Source organism: Toxorhynchites rutilus, chromosome 2 (assembly GCF_029784135.1).
Source record: "Toxorhynchites rutilus septentrionalis strain SRP chromosome 2, ASM2978413v1, whole genome shotgun sequence".
NCBI classification, from domain to species: domain Eukaryota; kingdom Metazoa; phylum Arthropoda; class Insecta; order Diptera; family Culicidae; genus Toxorhynchites; species Toxorhynchites rutilus.
This window is the reverse complement of record NC_073745.1, coordinates 299,362,875-299,383,940: the sequence shown is the minus strand read 5'-3', so window position 1 is coordinate 299,383,940 and position 21,066 is coordinate 299,362,875. Positions and strand designations below refer to the sequence as shown.

The following is a 21,066-nucleotide window of genomic DNA, read 5'->3' as shown; positions in this document are numbered from 1 at the left end:
GATATTAACATATTTTATGGTATAATACTGATTAAGGTTTCCTGATTCATGAATTTTCTTAAAAATAATCATGTTTTTGGAACGAAACTGGTAAACAAATACGTGACGTGCGTATCGAATCGAGATAAAATAAGTGAAATAATTGAAGAGGATGAATGCCTACATTCGATGTAATTTATCTATTAATCAAATACTACAAAAACTTCAGATCTAATTTTTGAAGATGAATGGATTTGATAGAATGAAGAATCCAAAATATTGCAAATATTTTGCGATCGTTGCGAACCGGAATATTGGGAGGCATTGTTCAGAGCAAAACTACGCGATCAATGCCATGATAACTCAAACAAAAATACGACACAGGTAAATGTTACCTTTGTTGACTGGAACGAGATGACTGTTCGAGATGTACTTTTTTAATATATACCCATCTGCAGACTACCTGTATGTTGTGTCAACACAAATAACAGCTTTCAAATCAAACTATCAGTAAATCTCTAGAGGTAATAGGATACAATTAAGGATACCTACCAACCAGATCTGGGAATGTTGACCCTTTGAGTTTTGGAATCTTGGAGTCTTGTTATCTCCGAATTATGAAATATTCGAATCTTTATATCATGGAGTTTTAGAAACATTAAATCTTGCAACTTTAGAATCATGAACTCTGGGAATCTTTATATAATGGATTCTTGAATCTTTGAATTTGCGAATCATCGAAACATCGAAACATCGAACCTATGACCCTTTGATTTTCCGAATGTTTAAATCTTCGAATTCTCGAATCTGCGAATCTTCAAATCATGGAATATTGGAATAGAGTCTTCGAATTTCCGAATCTTCAAGTATTGGAGATATGGAATTTTCACATTTTGATGCCATGGAACTTTGGATCCTGAATCTAGATTAGACATGTTGGCTCTTGGAATCTTAAAACCTTAGAATTTTGGAAGCTAGGAATCATGGATTCTTGGAGTCTTGAAACCTCCGCATTTTTAAATCATGGAATTTTCGAGTCTCGGATTCCTGGAATCTTGGAATCTTGGATGGCGAATCTGAATTTTAATTTAAAATGAATTTTAAAATCTCTCGACTCTGCCGTCTGGAGTGGACTCTGGACTCTTGATTTGTGTTTATTGATCCGTGTTTGTTGACTCTTAGTTCTAGACCCACGTCTCTCGCCTCTCGGCTCTGGAATTTTGATTTTTGGATTTTTGAAGCCGATTGAAACTTGAAGCAGATTGAATCTTGAAGCCGAATGAATCTTAAAAAAGATTGAATTTTAAGCCGAGTGAGCCTTGAAGCAAGATGAATCTTAGAGCCGAGTGAATCGCGAAGATTGAATCTTGAAACAAATTGAATGAATCTTGGAGCGGATTACATCTCGGAACCAATTAAATCCTGAAGCATATTGTATCTCAAACTTGGAATCTTTTGTGTTCTTAATTTTGAATTTGTATTATGGTGTCTCGGAATCTTTGAATCATGAGATCTGGAGTCATCATAGAATCATAGAATTTTAGAATAATGGAATCATGGAATATTGAAGTCTAAGACTTTTGGATCCAATATTCAGGAGTTTTGTTTCTAGCATTCTCGGAATCATAGAACTATGGAATCATGGAATTTTGAAATCTTGGACTTGGATCCTAGATCTAACAAGTTTTGTTTTTGGAATCTTGGAATCCTGGAATTTCGATTTTTGAAATCATTAAAACCATGGATTTTTAGAGTCATGAAATTTTGGAATCTTGAAATCTTGAAAGCATAGTTTCTTGGATTCTGAATCTAGCAATTTTGGTTCATGGAATCTTAGAATTATGAAATTCGGATATTGAAATCTTGGTTTCATGGAATCATGGAATCTTGAAACCTTGGACTCGGACTTGGTTCATGGAATTTTTGAATTTCGGACTTCGAGCTTAGATTTTGGATCTTGAAATCTTGGAATTTTGGATTCTCGAATCTTGAATCAAGGAATTTTGGTTCTTGAAATCTTGGAATTTTGGTTTTTGGAATCTGGGAATCATGGAATTTTCAAATCTAGGCTTTGGATTATAGACTAGAAAATTTTGGTCATGGAATCATAAACAATCGAACTGGGATTTCAGATCTTGGATCTTGAAATATAGGAATCCTAGAATTTCAGACTGGGATCTTGAGTTTTAGATCTTGAATCTTGAACTTTGAAACATTGGATGATTGGATTTAGGAGTTTGAATTCTTGGAATCATGGGATCGCGGAATTATGGAATCATGGAATTCTGGAATCATGGAATTTTGAAGTCTTGGACTTGGATCCTAGATCTGTAAAATTTGGTTCTATAAAATTTTGATTCTTTTCATGGAAATTATGGTTTATGGAATCCCAGAAATTCGAACTTGAATCTCGGATTTTAGATTTTAAAATTTTAGATTTTCGGAATCATAGAATCTTGAAACCTTGAAGTTTTGGAACCCGAGGCCAGAAATTTTGATTCTTGGAAGGGTTATTTTTCATTCGATGGACGATATGTACAAGAATATGTTCTAAGTTTAGCGAAAAAATCTCTAAAATAAAAACGAAATTGAATGAATTCATGTTAAGTTTTTTTTGTATATTTCCATTACGCACACAACAAACAATCGGTAAGAGATAGGAACTTATACATCAGCAAGCCGTGAAATAAAGGTGACGTATAATTTTCATCAAAACGAATATTGCTGATTTTCTTCGTGATTTTTTTTTCTTGTAGGTCATTTCAGTGTTTTGAAGACTATTTCTCGAAGAAGTTGTGAAGTTATTGGAGCCATTTGTTTAGCGAGTGGAATTCCCCGAAGAAGATATACGAATTTTGAATTTTCAAGTGTTTTTCGGTGTGTGTGAAGCTTCCCGCTGTATTGAACCTTGGTGCAGGATTTCTGAAGATTCCCTGCCTCTGGAAAATATAAAACAGCTAAGTTTTTGTTTTGTGATACTTAATTAATTAATTAATTTTATTTCATTTTTTTTATATATACAAAAATAATAGTTTTATTTTCTGTGAGTGTTAGGCATTTTATGCTCTCTCTGCTCTCATTTTTATTACACAATTCTATCTAAATGGAGGGGAACGAACCCTCCGATGTTGATATGAGCATCGTAGCTTCTCCTAGTAATTGTTTTTCTGAAGTTCGTCCTTCGAAGAAAAATAAAAAAACAATCACAGTTAAATTCGACACAGCCAACAATTGATTCTGTTTCACTCAGTTCGGTTCAAAATCTAATTAATTCTCCTCAACATCCAATCATTGAGAATATTCCTCCCAAGAATCTTTCTCGAATACGACAATCCGACGTTTCGGGTTCATCGAAAAATCGTTGGGTGGTATTCTTCCGTCCCAAAGGGAAACCGTTAAGAGTGACCCAAATTTGTAAAGACTTGAAATCTAATTACTCAAGTGTCTTGGAGATTACAAAAGTTAATAAAGACAAACTTCGTGTTGTGCTCTCGGATTGTAAAGACGCTAACGCAGTTGTAAATAATTCTTTGTTCACTGCTGAATATCGAGTGTATATTCCGGCACACATTGTTGAAATCGATGGTGTGGTTTCGGAAAAATCTCTCCAACTAGCAGATTTCGAAAAAGCAGAGGGTATTTTTCATGATGTAAAACTTCCTCATGTGAAAATTTTAGAAGTTCGATCGCTGAATTCATTTATAATTGATGGCAACGAGAAGAAATATTTCCCATCTGGTTCTTTTAGAATCACCTTCGAGGGCACAGCTCTTCCAAATTATGTGCTCATTGATAAGCTTCGTCTTCCAGTTCGATTATTTACTCCCAAAATAATGTCATGCACTAATTGCAAACAGTTAGGTCACACTAAAACCTTCTGTTGCAATAAAATTAAATGTTCTAAGTGTGGAGTCGATCATGATGAAAGTATTTGCAACAAGGATGCTGATAAATGCATTCTTTGTGGAGGTGTTCCTCACACAGTTAAAGACTGTCCAAAATACAAATCCCGTTCAATTAAACTTAAACAGTCACTTAAAGATCGTTCTAAGCGATCCTTTGCTGATATACTCAAGGCAGCTCAGGTATCCGAGATTTCAGAAAATCGTTTCTCTGCTTTATCAGAGGATGATGAATCGGATACTACTTTCGATCCAATAATCGCGGGAAGAACCAGGAAGAGAAAAAATACTTCCTCCTCCAAGCCTGCTAAAAAAAGAGGATTATCCTCTAATCAACCAGAAGCTTCTTCTCATTTTTCTGCTCCTTCCTCCTGGTTGGGGATCCTCTAACTATGACGTTCATTTCCCTGAATTGTCAAGTCATCCCAGATTTGCTTCTCGATCGGTTCCTGAACCCCAATCATTTTCAGGAGGTATTTGCTTTTCTTCAATTGTTAGATGGATCTTTGATATTTTCGGAATTTCAGATTCATTGAAATGTCTCATTTCTGCTTGGCTTCCTACTATCAGTCAGTTAGCTAAACAAATGGTTGCAAAGTGGCCCCTCCTCTCCTTCATTAATTTCGATGCCTAATTTATTGGATGAGTCAGAGAATTCTACTATTCTACAGTGGAATTGTAGAAGTCTTCTTCCAAAACTTGACTCTTTCAAGCAAATGCTCCATTTTTTTAATTGCGATGTGTTTGCTCTATCTGAAACATGGCTTCGTGCGGACAATATATTAAACATCCATGATTTCAATATTATTCGTTTAGACCGTGATGATTCCTATGGAGGAGTTCTCATAGGTATTAGAAAATGTTATCCATTTTACAGGATTCCCCTGCCTTTAGTCACAGGAATTGAAATTCTTGCGTGTCAGGCACGCATCAAGGGTAGAGATTTGTGCATTGCTTCTATTTATATTCCACCAAGTACAATGCTTAATTATCGAAACCTTGTGAATATAATTGAGCTTCTTCCACAACCTCATCTTATTTTGGGAGATTTCAACTCACATGGCATTGGCTGGGGTGAATCTTTTGATGATCGAAGAGCTAATTCTATTTATGATCTTTGCGATGAATTCAACATGACAGTTTTAAATACAGGTGATATAACAAGAATTGCTCCTTCATCAGGCCGCGCAAGTCGCTTAGATTTATCCCTTTGTTCTTCCTCTTTATCATTAGATTGTCATTGGAAGGTTATCCAAGATCCACATGGAAGTGATCATTTGCCGATCACCGTTTCTATTTCAAATTATTCTGAATCGTCTGAAACTATAAATGTTCAGCATGATTTATCTAGAAACATTGATTGGAAGAGATATTCTTCAATTATTTCAGAATCAGCGGCATTAGTTAATGAGTTACCCCCGTTAGAAGAATATAATTTTCTAGCTGGTTTAATTCATGACAGTGCTATTGATGCCCAAACGAAACGTTTTCCTGGGAATTCGTTTCGCAGACGTTCTCCTAATCTGTGGTGGGATCAAGATTGTACAAATCTCTATAAAGAAAAATCGAATGCTTTCAAGAATTGGCGTAAACCAGGCTCCTGCGAACGTTACGACAATTACATTTATCTGGAGCGTAAATTCAAAAGCTTCATAAAAGCCAAAAAGAGAGGCTTTTGGCGTAATTTTGTGAATGGGCTTTCCCGAGAGTCTTCCTTGAGCACTCTTTGGAGAGTTGCCAGACAAATGAGAAATTCAACTCATTCAAATGAACAAGTTGAATATTCTGAAAGGTGGATCTTTGACTTTGCCAAGAAGATATGTCCAGACTCAGCACCTGCTCCACCTCCCTTCTTGGAGACATCTGATGATATTGCGCCTCCGTTCAGTATGGCTGAATTTTCGTTTGCACTTCTGTCATGTAACAATTCGGCGCCGGGGTCAGATAGGATCAAATTCAACTTATTGAAAAATCTACCTGATAATGCGAAGAAACGTTTGTTAAAATTGTTCAATGTTTTTCTTGAGCAGAACGTTGTTCCGCATGAGTGGCGACAGATTAAAGTTATAGCTATTCTGAAACCTGCTAAACCTGCGTCTGATTATAATTCTTATAGACCAATTGCAATGCTCTCTTGCATTCGAAAATTATTAGAGAAAATGATTCTATGTCGCTTAGACAGCTGGATAGAATCCAACAACCTCCTCTCACCTTCGCAGTTCGGGTTTCGTAGAGGTAAAGGAACTAATGATTGTCTTGCTCTGCTTTCATCAGAGGTTGACATAGCCTTGTGTAGTAAGCAACAAATGGCATCAGTGTTCCTAGATATCAAGGGTGCGTTTGATTCAGTTCCCATTGAGGTTCTTTTTGAAAAACTTCATCTAAATGGGTTTTCTCCAAAATTAAATAGTTTTTTGTTTAACCTAATGCGTGAAAAACATATGAGTTTTTCCCATGGTTCTTCGTCAGTTTTACGGATTAGCTACATGGGCCTTCCTCAAGGCTCATGTCTTAGTCCAATCCTTTACAACTTTTATGTAAATGACATCGATGTTTGTTTATCAGGAAACTGTACTTTGAGACAATATGCAGATGATTGTGTAGTGTCGGTAACAGGCAAAGACGGTATTCATCCGTATAATCCCTTGCAGATTTCTCTTGATAATTTGGTTGAGTGGGCTTGTAAATTGGGTATTGAGTTTTCTTCTGAAAAGTCAGAAATGGTTGTGTTTTCAAGAAAACACCGTCCCGCACAATTGCAACTTAAACTTTTGGATAGAACAATTAGGCACTCGCCGTCATTCAAGTATTTAGGAGTTGTGTTTGATTCTAGAGGCACATGGGGTAAACACATAGGTTACTTGAAACAAAAATGTCAGAAACGAATAAATTTTCTCCGATCCATAACAGGGACTTGGTGGGGGGCGCATCCCGTCGATTTGATTAGGTTGTATAAAACAACCGTTCTATCTGTTATGGAGTATGGAAGTTTTTGCTTCAGGTCCGCTGCCCGTACTCATATTATGCAACTGGAAAGGATCCAATATCGCTGTTTGCGTATTGCTCTAGGATGTATGCAGTCAACACATACAATGAGCCTAGAAATTTTAGCTGGTATCCTTCCTCTTTCTGTGCGCTTTTTCGAGTTATCATTTCGTTTTTTGATACGTTGTGAAACACTCAATCCGATAGTGATAACAAACTTTGAAAAAATGCTAACCTTAGGCACTCAATCTAAGCGAATGTCGCTATATCTTGAATTTCTGACCCTGGAAAGCCCATCTGCTTTACTTGGTTTCCAGACCATTCCTTCAATTTTGTTCAATCCTTCTATTAATTTTGACTTGTCAATGAAAGTTTATGTGAGTGGTATTTCCAGTGATCTCCGCCAAATAGTCATGCCTGCAATTTTCTTGTCAAGATATAAACATATTGACTCAACCAAAATTTTTTTTACTGATGGATCTAGTCTTAATGGTTCCACAGGTTTTGGGGTATTTAATATTAACTTCTCCATATTCCGTAAGCTTAGTTTACCCTGTTCGGTGTTTGTTGCGGAATTGGCTGCAATATACACTGCATTACAACATATTCAGACCTTGTCCCTGAACATTTTTACATTTTTTCTGATAGTCTCAGCTCTTTAGAGGCACTTCGTTCGGTAAGGTCTAGAAATTCTTCGTATTTCTTGTCTGGAATCCAACATCTTTTAAGTGTTTTGATAAGTAGATCATTTAATATCACTTTTGTATGGATTCCCTCTCATTGTTCGATACCAGGAAATGAAAAAGCTGATCTTCTTGCTAAGAAGGGCGCTACGGAAGGACTGTTATTTCATAGGCCAATTACTTTTGATGAATATCTCCATTTTCCTCGTGAACGTGCACTTCAATGTTGGCAGACAAGTTGGAATGGTAGTGATAAAGGTCGGTGGCTGTATTCTATCATTCCTAAAGTTTCCCTCAAACCATGGTTCAAAGGATATAATTATTCTCGTGATTTCATTCGAGTAGTGTGCAGACTCATGTCTAATCATTATTCCTCGAATGCACATCTTTTTCGAATTAACATCAGTGATAGTAACCTATGTATTTGTGGTACAGGTTACCACGATATTGATCACATTGTATGGTATTGCTCTGAATTTCAAAATAAAAGGTTATCTTTAATAGAAAATTTTCGCAAAAAGGGAATGCCACTCAATGTTTCGATCCGTGACGTTCTGGCTGCTCGTAATCTCGATGCAATTATGTTGATTTATTACTTCCTCAAATCCATACACTTTCAAGTATGAGTATGTGTGTATTTTTCTTTTATTTTTGATTATCGTTTACTTCTCCAACTTTTTTGTTTTTTGTTATGAATATTTTTATTATTTATCAATAATATATGGTTATTAACGTTTTCATTTTTCTTGAACTATTTTCCTCAGAACTCAAAAATACTCCGATGCCCGCAATTGCTCGCAATCTTCAAGGAGGTGGTTTTCTCTATAAAAAATCCTCAAGAAGAAGTCTTAAATAATATTTCATAATGAATTGTTGTATAATTATTTATATTGTTCTATTTCTTGAAAAAATCATAGAGTTTTTATGCCTTTATGAGAAAGAACATTTGCATAGTTCTACTCACAGAGGCTTTTCCCTATACATAAACACGGCTCATTGATGCTTAACGTTGCTGAGCCAGTTGAAAATAAATAAAATTAAAAAAAAAAAAAAATAGGAACAAATTTTTTTTGCTCAGTGTATTTAATTGTTTGAAGTTTGTTCTATTCTCTTCACATTAGTAATAGCGCATATTCCCTCAACATAGTTACCACTGAATATGATGCACATGTAAATTATTAACGTCTTTATTTTCTCATCTTATTGCAGGTTCAGTCAGGATGAATAGAAGTGACGAGAAAGTGCCGAAAAATCAATCAATTGTGTTGAGAAAAAATTAGTTTGTGACAAACAGGGGAATAAATTATACCCACTTTCAGCAGTGAAACATGATGGGAGTGCTACAATAAGTTAGCGGTGCTCACTAATCATTTGCGTTCTACTGAAAGTGTTTTGGAAAAAAAAGATCATATCTTTTTGGGAAGTGTTACCTCTTTTTCACGCGTGAGAAAAAGTAGTGAGTGAGTGAGTGGTACTTCCAAACCTAGCGCAATGAGCCGTAATCGCACGAAGGGCGGAGCTGCGGTTACGTCCGCTCCCAAGAAACAACACGAGAGTGGTTTCTACGAGGAGTACTCGTCATCAGCGCCGTCCGCTGCGGCGGCGCATAGCATCATGAAGGATCTAAAAATCTCTGCCAGTAACAAATCATCCTCCTCGTCCTCTTCCCGGCATCATCAACATCACCACCAGCATCGATACTACGAGAATTTGAAGTACTACCAACAGCAGCCTGAGCAAAAGCGCAAGGGTGCCTGCGATTCGATTGAACCACCGGATCTGATCAATCAGATCGTGGCGGATCAGGAGAAGAAACTGTTGCAACAGGCAGCGGCCAGAAAGAAACAGCTGGAGCAGCACTCGATGGTTAGCAGTAGCAGCAGTAACAGTAGCAATAATTGTCACAACAGCAAATACCTTCAAGTGAGAGAAGCAGCGGTTATCATTGATTCGGAAGACTCCGACAATGGAGGCGCCGCTAGTGGGAACGAAAGTGCAAGCGATGGAGAGATGCACCCGAAGCGGTTGCATCATCCCCAATATCAGTCGCAGACTCACGGGAACCATCGTGTGCAAGAGGAGGAGGAGTACGAGGATGAAGATGATGAGGAGGACGGGGAAGAGGAACAAATCCCGCAGCCGAAAGCGGCACAGGAAACGCCCAAGAAGCGCGGGGAGAAACGCAGCAGCAGTGTGATCTACAACGGAACGATTGTCGATAAGGAAGGGTTGGAGATGATCAAGATTTCCACCATCAACACCAAAGGTGAGTTGAGTCACTTGTTCAAATAACTGAATCGATCATTTTCAACCACAAATCGAACGGGAATAAGCTCCGTTATGCCGATTTATTGTTTGAATCATATTCTTTTCGATTGCGTTTGGGTTTCTCACACCAATCAGGTGGATAGAGAGAAACACACAGAAGCAGAAGCAGAGAGGGGCCCAAAGCATTGAAAGCAAACCATAAATAACTTTTATGGGAGCTCCTCTTACGGAACCATCGAGCAGAACGAGAGTAAAAGTTTTGCGCTTTCGAATTGTGCTCACACCAAACGGAAATGGGATCCACCGGCCTTTCGCTGAACTTCTCAGCCTCCGATCGAATTTCCTTTTACGCGGAGTATTCAATATTTTGATATTATTGAACGTTTCTTCCCACATTCGGAGGAATTTAATCAATCTCCAAGTTGTGTCACTGCGTTCTTCAAACAAGGGGAAACTATTTCGCCTTCAGCCGAACCAATGGAAACGTAACAGACTTGGTGCGCTAAAAAGATAACGGCATGTCTTCCGTCAGCGCTACTACCTTCTGGTTCGGCCCGGATTTGTTCCATATGTACACAGTTGAGAATGGGAGAGCGGAGAGGAAGAAAGGGAACCAAAAGAAACCAACCAAAAGCCAGGCAGGCAGCAAAAGCTGTTTGTTTCTTCGAATGAATTTCAAGTGAAAACAACAGTTATTTTTATAATAAAACACTTTCCACCGTTCCACGGCACCGGTGTTCCTGCGTGGCTGCGTTGTGTGCTGCTGCTAGGCGCGCGCGCACAAAGCCTGATGTCTTGATTTTTGTTTTGGTGAGGCTCTCCAAACGTATGTGAGATTGGGTTGCTTGCGCATCTGTCTGAGTGTGCCTCAAGTCGTCGGCTGTTTTTCCAAGCTCGCTGAGTGTGTTGTTATTATGTTCAACGCTGTAATGGATTTCAAATGAGCTCAATTAAACTTTGGTTGTCTTAAAGTCTGATGATAATTATGCCTTTTGGACGAAATGGACGACATTTTTCCGATTGGTTTTTCTTCGATACCTTTCATTACTGCATTGGTGGTGGTAGAAAACATGATAACATTGTGCTTGTCTGTAATCTTCTAGCTGCCCGAAATTCTAGTCTCTCTGGCAATTCTTCAGCAGCTCTTTATCCTTGCTCTCAATAATATGTAAAAGGATTATTCATGGGGGTAGAATTAGCAGACAGCTACGAAAAAAACTGTTGTATAATATATATCTGTAGCCTAGCTTCGCCTAGCCTAGCGTATGACGAATCTAAAGACAACTCGTCTTAGGATTAGGCAGCACCATCTCAGATAGCAGTGAAACGTTTTGGGTATAGAGACATTGGCCATTTAAGCAACTTTGCATACTTGAAATCTTCAAAAAAAAAAGCAGAAGGGTCTAAGCATCGAGGCATGGACGGAAAATTGAGTTTGGGGAGTTTGAGGACAATTGATTTTGAATTGACATACATATGCAGTTTCAAAGTTATTCATGTCCTGGCATGGACATTTCGGAGGACATTTTACAATTTGACGTAATTATTATTTTTTAATTACTGAGAAAAGAAATTGTGCTTATTTTTTAGAAGTCGCAAATCTTTTTGATATATAAAAATCTTGTGTCACGGGGTTTGTGGCCAAGCTCCCACAAAACGGTCAGATGACACTACTTACGCCTCATCAAACTGTCACACTTCCGCGATGACAAATGTACAATGTCGGCGTCTGGTGGCAACATTCGTGCTTGGGGAGCAAATTACTCTCTATCAGATTACAAGACACGAAGGAAATTATATTTTTTTAAATTTAAAATTCTCATTTAATGTTATTTGATTACTTGAACATGGTAACGATTTTGCGAAGTAATAAAATTTAATTTTTTTTAAATCATACCGTTATATTGGTGAGTCCACAATACGTCAAATTTTTATGAATTGAAAGGGGTTTTCTAATAAAAAATAATAATAAAAAAAAAATACCGAAGGAGACATGTTTTTTTTATCCCATTTATTTATTCAAGGCTCAAAGGAGACATGTTTGAGCTATAAACATTTTTAATAATAAATTAAATTTTATAGTTATTTCAACGTAATAACGAACTGTATCGTAATGTATCGTAATAACGATTTGGCTTAGTATGCAATTGAAATCCCTTAATCTTATGTTACAATTTTTGTAGAGTGATCCCACTATATAGAAATCAATGACGTAGTCCTACGTCAGAAACTACTTTTAATAGGGTCAATGTTTTACAATTTAAAAAATTAATTAAAAAAATATTTTGCAAATTTAACCCTTTGCGGTCGTTTGTCTGCTCTCAGCCACCAGAGCAATGATGTATACTTATCTTGTACTTTATTCAACAATATATCAATTCACCCTTTTCCTAAAAGGATTTTAATGTCTAGTGAATCTGTTCATGAGTCCAAACGGGGCACCTATAAATAATGCATAACGGTACTCAGTATAAACAAAACTTATCCTCCTTATGCTTGTGAAAAGGCCAAATGGAAAACTTCATGTATTGCGGCAAAGAGCATTGATCTGTATGTTCAAACAGAAAAATAAAAGGCGGAAGCAGCCAAACTAATTGTTTTGGTGATACATGCGAACACCTGAACTGCATTTAAGGGACTGTTCCGAAAGATATTATACGAATTATAACATATATTTTTTATGAAAACAACACATGAAAACACATTGTTTAGTAAATACTTAGTTTACATAAAAATAAATAAATCTTTTTCATCTTTCATAAATAATCTCACAAAGATATATATACATCATTGATTTTTCAATTAAAAAAACGATCGCAAAGGGTTAAATTTTTTTTTAATTCTGAGAAAAATAATTATGAATAACCCTTACAATTACCAACAAGTTATCAATACATCGGAAGAAATGCACTGCTAAACAGAATGAATTTTCCTAACAACTTTTTCATGTTTTCTTTGCAAAATTACTACTTAAGTTTAACTCGTATCTTTTTTATGTGTAAATTATCCCAATTGACATGTTCTGCAAACTTTTTAATTTTTTTATTTTTATTGAGAAACATGTCAAGAACATGTCAAACGCGAGAACTCACAAAACTAGGGGTAGGTTATATTGTGATACAAACGCAAGGTTGATGTAGGACTTCCGTTGGCTTAGTAATCATATGTTTGAAATTGCATCTGAATCAATTTTCGATGAATGAATATTTATATAATATAAAATATAAAATTTAATATGAAATCTCTGAAAAGTCGAAGCAAGTGCAAGCATAGAGCTTCTTTCATGCATATTCTACGGATGCATTCTGAGGTGAAAAATTTTGCGCGTCCGTTCAACTCGTAGCGAAATTAAAACGGGATTAGCCAGAGCGAGCATAATTGATCCATAGAATAATCATGATAGATTTTGATTTGTTGATTTTAATAGTTTATTTCCAATGCTATTTTTGAGCTATTGAAATATTTGAATACGTGGGTAACAAACATTCCTCATAGGTCTTTCATCTTTCGAATGAAATGTTTGTCATACCACTTCCCTCATCCGGCAATGAGATGTTAACGTTCAAAATAGTCTCTTGATAAAATCTCACCACAATGTGTGACAGCAAATTAGGTTAGCGTTGCGAAGTGTGGAGGAATCGACAGAGTAAGTCGAGGAACAGGCTTTTAAAAAACTTTAAGCTTTTAAATGTTTTCATTTTACATATTAAGTATACAATTCCAATTCCAACTTATCAGAAATGCTTCAGAAACACTCCAATACCGATGTGGAAAAGTATAGGTTTATTTAGTTCTATGGTGAAAATTAAACAGCAAATTAGGTTAAAAAGACCAAAGGTGCAAGATCGCGTAACTGAGCAAAAAGTGAATTCAGTTACATTTGAAATAAAAATATTTACAAAGCAACTACATTTCGTAGAAATCGATTCTATTTTAATTTTACGATGGAAATATCGATGTAATCGAACCTACAATGGCTCATTGACTACCGAGGTTGTGACGGATCAAACTCCTCCAGCAGATCGTATTCGCTAGATAATTCCGAGTGTTGCAATCGTGTTGTATTTACGCTTGAACAATCATTTGAGAAAATCACACACTTCTCAGGATATTGAAAATGAACAGTCACAACATTCCTGACAATTCAATTGCAATGAATAAATTTGAATGAATTTTCATGATTCGAACTTTGGAGAAAGCTCAGATAGAACAGAATGAATACGAATGAATACAGCAGTATTTTTTTAACATCGAATGAATGATAGCAGTATCTCCTAGCAAATGTATTTTCAATATTACTCAATAAGCTCGATATTTCCACCCTCTGTCTTGACACCAACAACAACAACAAGATGGTGCTGCCATTAGCCAGACGAGTTGGCGTGGCATTGGTCGTAGATAAATTACCTAAAGTACTGGTCAATGTTGTCCAAATTACAATCCGGTAATAAAGAAAAAAATCCTTATTTAGATGGAGAACTCAGTTGAAATTCGAACCTTACCTGAAGCAGGATTCCCCGTACGTCATGACCGGTTGAATTTTGAAAGTACAATTACTCATTTGTTTGTTTCATGAGTATTCATCAGAGCTGACGATACATTGGTAGAACGCCATTCATATTTAAAAACACAGATTGATTTTATCTTATTACGATTATTAGTTCTGTATGTCATCGATGGACGGTTCAAAAACAGCCGACAAGCCTCAATTATAATTCGCACGAGTAGCCCATGAAGAACTACTACTAATTTCAACAATTGAATGTCATACGCGACAGACGCAGAGAGAGTGACGTGGACCAGTTGTGGCAACCATCGTCCCTTACCAACCTCTGCTGGTCGCAGCTACACGAAACAACGAAAAGAAGACGACAAACATCGCTTCCTCCTGCCCCCGATCACGGGAGAAGAAGGGGCTGCCCCAACAACGAAACAGAAACCGAAACGAGGCCGTGCCAATTTCGGTTGAGGAATTTTTGGTGCGCAATAAGCAGCCACACATTTGCGTTGTTTGCCGCGCTTCACCATGGCGGAGACAAATCCACCGGCTGCAATGACCGGATTCGGATGTTGGCTGTGTGGATGTTCTATTGAATGCTATTGGAAATAGGTTCGGGACCAAAATTGTTTACATATCCATCTACCCGTCATTATAAACGTAACGGACGCGCCGGATATGCGGTGTATCCTTCAGTGCAGCGGGCCGTCGAGTGAGTCATTTGCGACATAAAAGTGTATGCTAGATGGGTGAAGATTTGGAGGGATAGTATGAAATGCTGCGTCTCAAAGTGTACGTGGGTTTGGACTGTGGCTTTTTTGAATTTGACTCTCAAAAGAACTAGTCATTGTTCTCATTTCGTGCCCTCATTATAATATCTAGACCTTGTGATCAATGAGTCATTCGTGGTTTATCAGTTATCGCGGGTATTAAATTTCCCCGTTACGTTTCGTAGATTTATACTCAATTGCACACGAGAAAATTATATTCATAATACAGTCAATCCAGTTTTTGCGCGTTTTTTTGTTTGGGTGTCTCCATTATTTGTGCGATTGTTTTGGGTGACTCATGTTTCGATTTAATAATAAAATCACATATAAAAGGGTTTGACTGTACATAAACAGTTTCAAACCTATCAATTACTATATAATTACAATTATCTCGATATTAATCGAGAAAATACGATATAAAACGGTGTACAAATCCGTTGCCGTTGCATATGTTCTTCTTCGATTTTTTTGGTGAAAGGTGTGGCGGGAGCTGATCTGAAATAAAATTAAATTGTAGGCTTCGTTTAAGCCTTCAGACCACCCCGGGGTAAATGTTCTGAGTTACGAATCCTGACTATCAGAATGACTATTCGGTTGCTGGAATCGTGGCAGGCTGTACTGCGGCGATCCCTGTGCTTTTGACAGTTGATAGTTTTTTATTCAATTTTACAATCACCACCATGATAGTGATCCGAATCGAATTTCAGTCTTACGATGGATTCGGTTTTCTAGGCAAAAAATTTGAGAGATTCAAAATTTCATGTTTCTTGTTCGTTTCGTTTCTAAACATGGGCCAATGCTGTAATCTCTAAAATTGTTGTAAAGTTTCCTGCCGTCTACATATTTAATATCTGTATTCAACAATTTCATGAAATTGATATTTTTTTAGAAAAATATAAAAAAACTGGACAGCCTCCAAGCACCTACTTTTAAGCAAAAAATTTGTTTTTTTTCACATAAAATTGTAAAATATTTTGAATCTCATACATACATCGAATGTATTTTTTAGTGTTTACTCCTCTCTTGTTATTTTTCTACTGAGAAATATATGCCCTAACTACCACCACGGGTCATATGACCCGTGCAGACATTCATATGATATCAGAAAGATTTGTATGTGTGGTTGTGATACAAAATCATTGCATTACACATTCTTGCCATTGCCTTATATACTTTGTTGTGTTTGTGAATGATTAGAATTAATTGTATTGCTGACTATCCAAGCGAGCGAACAGTGACCATTCCAAGCTACAATGCTATTTTGTGTGTCAAAAATTGTAATTTCATTATTTTGCTAATAATTGTTATCCTAAAAATGTCGAAATATACAGAAGAATTATAGTATGTCACGTTTCTCAACAAAACTATATAAATCGAGTCATTGTTCACTAACTATTCATAAAGGGTCACTTGACCCGCTGTGGTAAGAATACATATATACATGAAACATCGGTAGATTTAGTGTTAAAAATATTTTAACTTTAAAGTCGCCTGATTGATGTTCGATTTTTTTAACAACCAAAGAAAGGTGTTTGAGTGGAATTGGTAGGAAAAATCGTAAAAAGCACGTTTAAGGCTTACTTTTTGGCGAAGTTTCGAAAAAATGTTTTAGGTATCGGGACAAGAGATTCTAATTTTAAGGCCTCTCTAAGCGTGAAAAAGTGCACCACAAAATGCGAAATACAAAAATATATGTTCTTGAAATTTAACGAACAGTAATAAATATAAAAGGTTTGAGCATAGTTTGAGCAAAATTTTAAAAAATATCTTAACCCATTTTAGGCCAAGCGTTCGAAAAATCGAACAGCAACTTTGATAATTTTTCATGGCTTTGGAAAGCAACCATATGGTAGAATTTTGGCATCAAATGATAGCTTAGTCTTTCAGCTAACACATGCCATCGATTTCGTTTCTTTTTTATATAACTTTATTGGGCAATAAGTACAGTTTAAAGCAACTATGTGCGAAAGGTACATAACCTAATAAAAAACAAAACCTTATAAAATTTAAAAATATGTAAACTTCTCTACAATATTACTTTGATAAAAGTTTACACATTGTGATGTAGGAAAAAAACTATTGGATTGAATATCCTATAGGAACAAAAATTTCTGTTTCTGTTTGGCGATTTTTTGTCATTTTCCAGAAAACGGAAAAATTATTCTTGAAGATCGGGGTTTCTGTAACGCCAATGATGATAAAACAAAAATAAAATACACCAAAACAAAAATAAAAAACAATTTTTTTTTCAGCTTAGTCTTTAATGGGTTAAGGGCATTTGAAACAAAGACTACACTGGATTCGTTTTTCAGTCGTTTTCAGTCGCGTAAAAAAAGAATTCAGTGTACTTAGATTGTCATATAAAGTGACTAACTCAAAGGGTGAATTTTTATAATTTCTTAACGGATTATAACTTCTCAACAAAAAAAACATTCAAAGGATTCGGATTTTATTTTTCATTTTCGAGTTTTCATTGCTTCATCGCGTAGAATTAGTTTTTCGCGATGAAATAGTTTTTTCACCAATTTTGTGGGGTTTACTTTAATTTAGTCGCCCTGTAAGGTTACTCGTGTATGTTTAAGCGCTTTCTTTTTGCACTCGATTCACTTAATTTTTATTACAATTTGTTTTTCAGTTTATGTAAATTTATTGCAGAAAAAGAAAGCTACCCATGAAAAGTTTTATGATAGCTGGTATTCTAAGACTTTTTCGTCTGTACCGCATTGCGAAGTGGTATTTTGCATTCGTCACGGATTTCGAGTCGGGTCTGTGTGCGGGTGTGGGCTGCTCGCTGGTTGAAACGAGAATGGAATAGAAGAATCGTTAAATTGTTTGATAATTCAACTCTTATGGCTATCTATATCGTGGGCAAAAATGTTGGATGAATTCCCCATCTAGTGGTATACTGTATGGCATATATCACATCACCATTGTCACGTAACCTTCGAAACTTTCGTTACATATCTCATTTCAGCTTACGTAAAGTGACCTCCTAGATGGAAATCAAAGTCCAACGTCAAAATATTGAAATTTCAGAAATATCTGTTTTTTGTTTATCTAGCGAGGGGCCGTGGGTTCCATTCCAGGGCTCTCCGTTGATTGATTTTATAACAGGCCTTTTTCAAGACTAGAGGCAAACGTATATTGTAGAGTTAAGCCTCTCTAATACAAAAAAACAAAATCAACTCACAGAACGAGAGAATATAAACCATCGTGACACAGATTTTTCAGGTTTTTCCAGATTTTTTGGCACGTTTTCTGATATACATAGGAGTATTCTTTTTGCCTGATTCGCTGAAGCAATCCCAAATTTTATGCAATTTTGTACATCAAAGAATAAATTTATTAAAGGTTTTATTTAACTGTAATCAACAAAACTCTATTTGAATGTGACTATGTAGCTCTGATAAGAACGACTAGGATTAACTCGAATAGCAAAATATTTATCTATTCTTCCACTATTGCTGTTTTTTTCTCTCATTTACCGAACCCCTATTTATTCTATGGATTTAGAGATATATTGAACTTCGATTTATATAATTTTTTTTTATATAAAAGCAACGAAAATAACCGCAGAGAAAAAAGCGAAATTTTACAATAGTTTGCTAGAAATATTCTCACGCAGAAAAATACTCATGGCTATGAATGTCACACGGAAAAAAGCGCAGTGTTTTATCAATCTAACATTTCCAAAAATTGCACCAGGCGAACGTATGTCGTCCGACGCTCGCTAAAGCTCGATTGTTTCATACTAAAGGATCGTATCCTATGTTTCAATCGGGCAATCAGAGGAACACACGGCGGCTGCGAGAGACGGCGGCTGGACAGCGGCTGGACAGCGGCTGACTCGAATCAAGTTGGGGCCGCCTCTATTTTATCCTCGATAGTAAAAAATGGGCTCCATTTTATTGACCTCAGAATAAATTTCATTACAAAAAAAAAAATGAATTGATAACTTTCATTACGAAAAAATTATAAATAAATTGATCTGGAATTTGTTGGAAGCTTTAAATAATTATTACCTGGTTCAGAACATCATGAGTAGTTCAAACTGGGCTAGGTTTGTACCTATAGTTTGTATTTTCGGAGATCTAAAAATATCGAAAAAGATTGGGGTAGTGGATGGACGATTACCCTTAGAATTATTAATTAATTGTATAATTCATAACCATAATATCGAAAGATGTAAAATTCCAACACACGATAAACAAAAATGTAATCTTCGGATGGTGGACTATTGGACAATAACGATTCGTAAATGCTCTACACAAAAAAACGGTTGGTAACACAATTTTACTCCAATGGAGTTGATACATTCACTTCTCTGCCAACCGTTAAATAAGATCAACTTGGAAGTGGTTTACTCCCGTGTAGGTCATATCCGAGTTTTCTTTCCTTCCTGTCCGCCCATATGCGTCATTCCAGCGCGGAATGTTTCAATTCATCCACGAACCGGTCGTAGAGGACCTATCGCCAAAGTGGAACCAGCCATCATTTCTCCTTTCTCTCCCTCTCTGCCTGAACAAGGCGGGATCTTGTTTTGATGCCATCTATAAAACAAAAAAAAAACATTAGTTCCTGTTGTGCCGCATCATCGTGTCCATTACAAAAAAAAAAAAAAAACTTTCGGCGCTGTGTGCATGTGGAAAGAGCTCAATTTCTTTTCCAAAAACCGAATCTACATTTTCATCACCAAATGCCACGCGCTGATCGGGCGGTGTGGACTATGCAATAATCCCCGTTGGCTGCTGGCTGGCTAGCTGGCAGACAGGCACTTTACAACTATACTCCACACTCAACCCCGTGGGTGGGGGAGGGAGTGGAGAGATGGAAACTTTTACTTTCATCCGGTCCGCATCACACAGCACTCGCGATGAGATGCGGAGAGAGAGTGTCAGAGTCGATGGTAGCCGCATTGGACAAAATAGTCACTCACCTCGAGGATTATTATGGTCATTGAAATAGATAATTTTCATCATTGGAAATCAGTCAAATAGTGAAACATATTCTATGTTAAAAAGTTTGTCAATTGCAGAGCGTACATTCCAAAAACATTTTACTTTGAGTCTATTTGAATGTAGTTCTGGATTTGTGTATTATATTTATCGGTTCTAACAGTACTTTAGTGTCTTTTATATATCCTTTATAAGTATTTGTCTAGTTGCTTCTTTGAAGAACAAGACATCTCATGTTTTTCTTCGTTGATCATATTCTGAAGAGATGTTCAACATAGTTAAAAAAACAGTTCTGTTTGCTTTACATATACACCCATACCTCGCTTTACGGCCTAGATTCTTCTTCTTCTTCAATGGCACTAACGTTCCTAGAGGAACTTCGCCGTCTCAACGTAGTATTACTTGCGTCATTTGTTTTATTAGTACTTAGTTGAGATTTCTATGCCAAATAACACGTCTTGAATGCATTCTCTGAGTGGCAAGCTCTAGAATACGCGTGATCACAGTGCAATTTCTTTGACGAAAATTTCCCCCGACCAGAACGGGAATCGAACCCGAACACCCGGCATGTTAGTTATGACGCTAACCACTCGGCCACGGGAGCACCTAGATACGGCCTAGATACGTTCCACGAAATTCGGCCGCAGAGCGAAAAGCCGCATAAGGAATCAATTATTCTAATACAAATTCATACCAATTTAATCAGATCGGCTCCAAATTTGCTAAATATGTAACATGGTATATCATTCAAAATCCATTTTATCCTTTTATTTTTATTTCATTTGAATCAAAAATTGAATACATTTAAATTTATTTCATTTAAATCAAAAATACATGCATTATATAAACATAAAACATACAATACATACAACATACATACATAAAAACCAGCAATAATCTATATACAAAAATGAAACAACTTCATGTTACACCTACCTAATTTGTATGTTGCTTAAGTTATTGTCTCGCAAATATTTTTTCACTTCTGTACGAAAGTGATTTTTGAACCAATCAATTTTTTTTCAT

The 21,066-nt window shown here is 36.4% G+C and overlaps 1 protein-coding gene across 4 annotated transcripts in view; it reads left to right on the top strand.

Moving 5' to 3' along the window:
- LOC129765386 (ribosomal protein S6 kinase alpha-5) overlaps positions 1 to 21,066 on the top strand; it is a 68,712-nt gene that overhangs the window by 13,826 nt on the left and 33,820 nt on the right. For all 4 annotated transcript variants that reach the window (XM_055765654.1, XM_055765651.1, XM_055765655.1 and 1 more), the window contains one exon: positions 8,759 to 9,815. In XM_055765654.1, coding sequence (XP_055621629.1) covers positions 9,041 to 9,815 — 775 coding nt within the window. In that variant the 5' untranslated portion in view covers positions 8,759 to 9,040. The remainder of the gene's footprint in view (positions 1 to 8,758; positions 9,816 to 21,066) is intronic.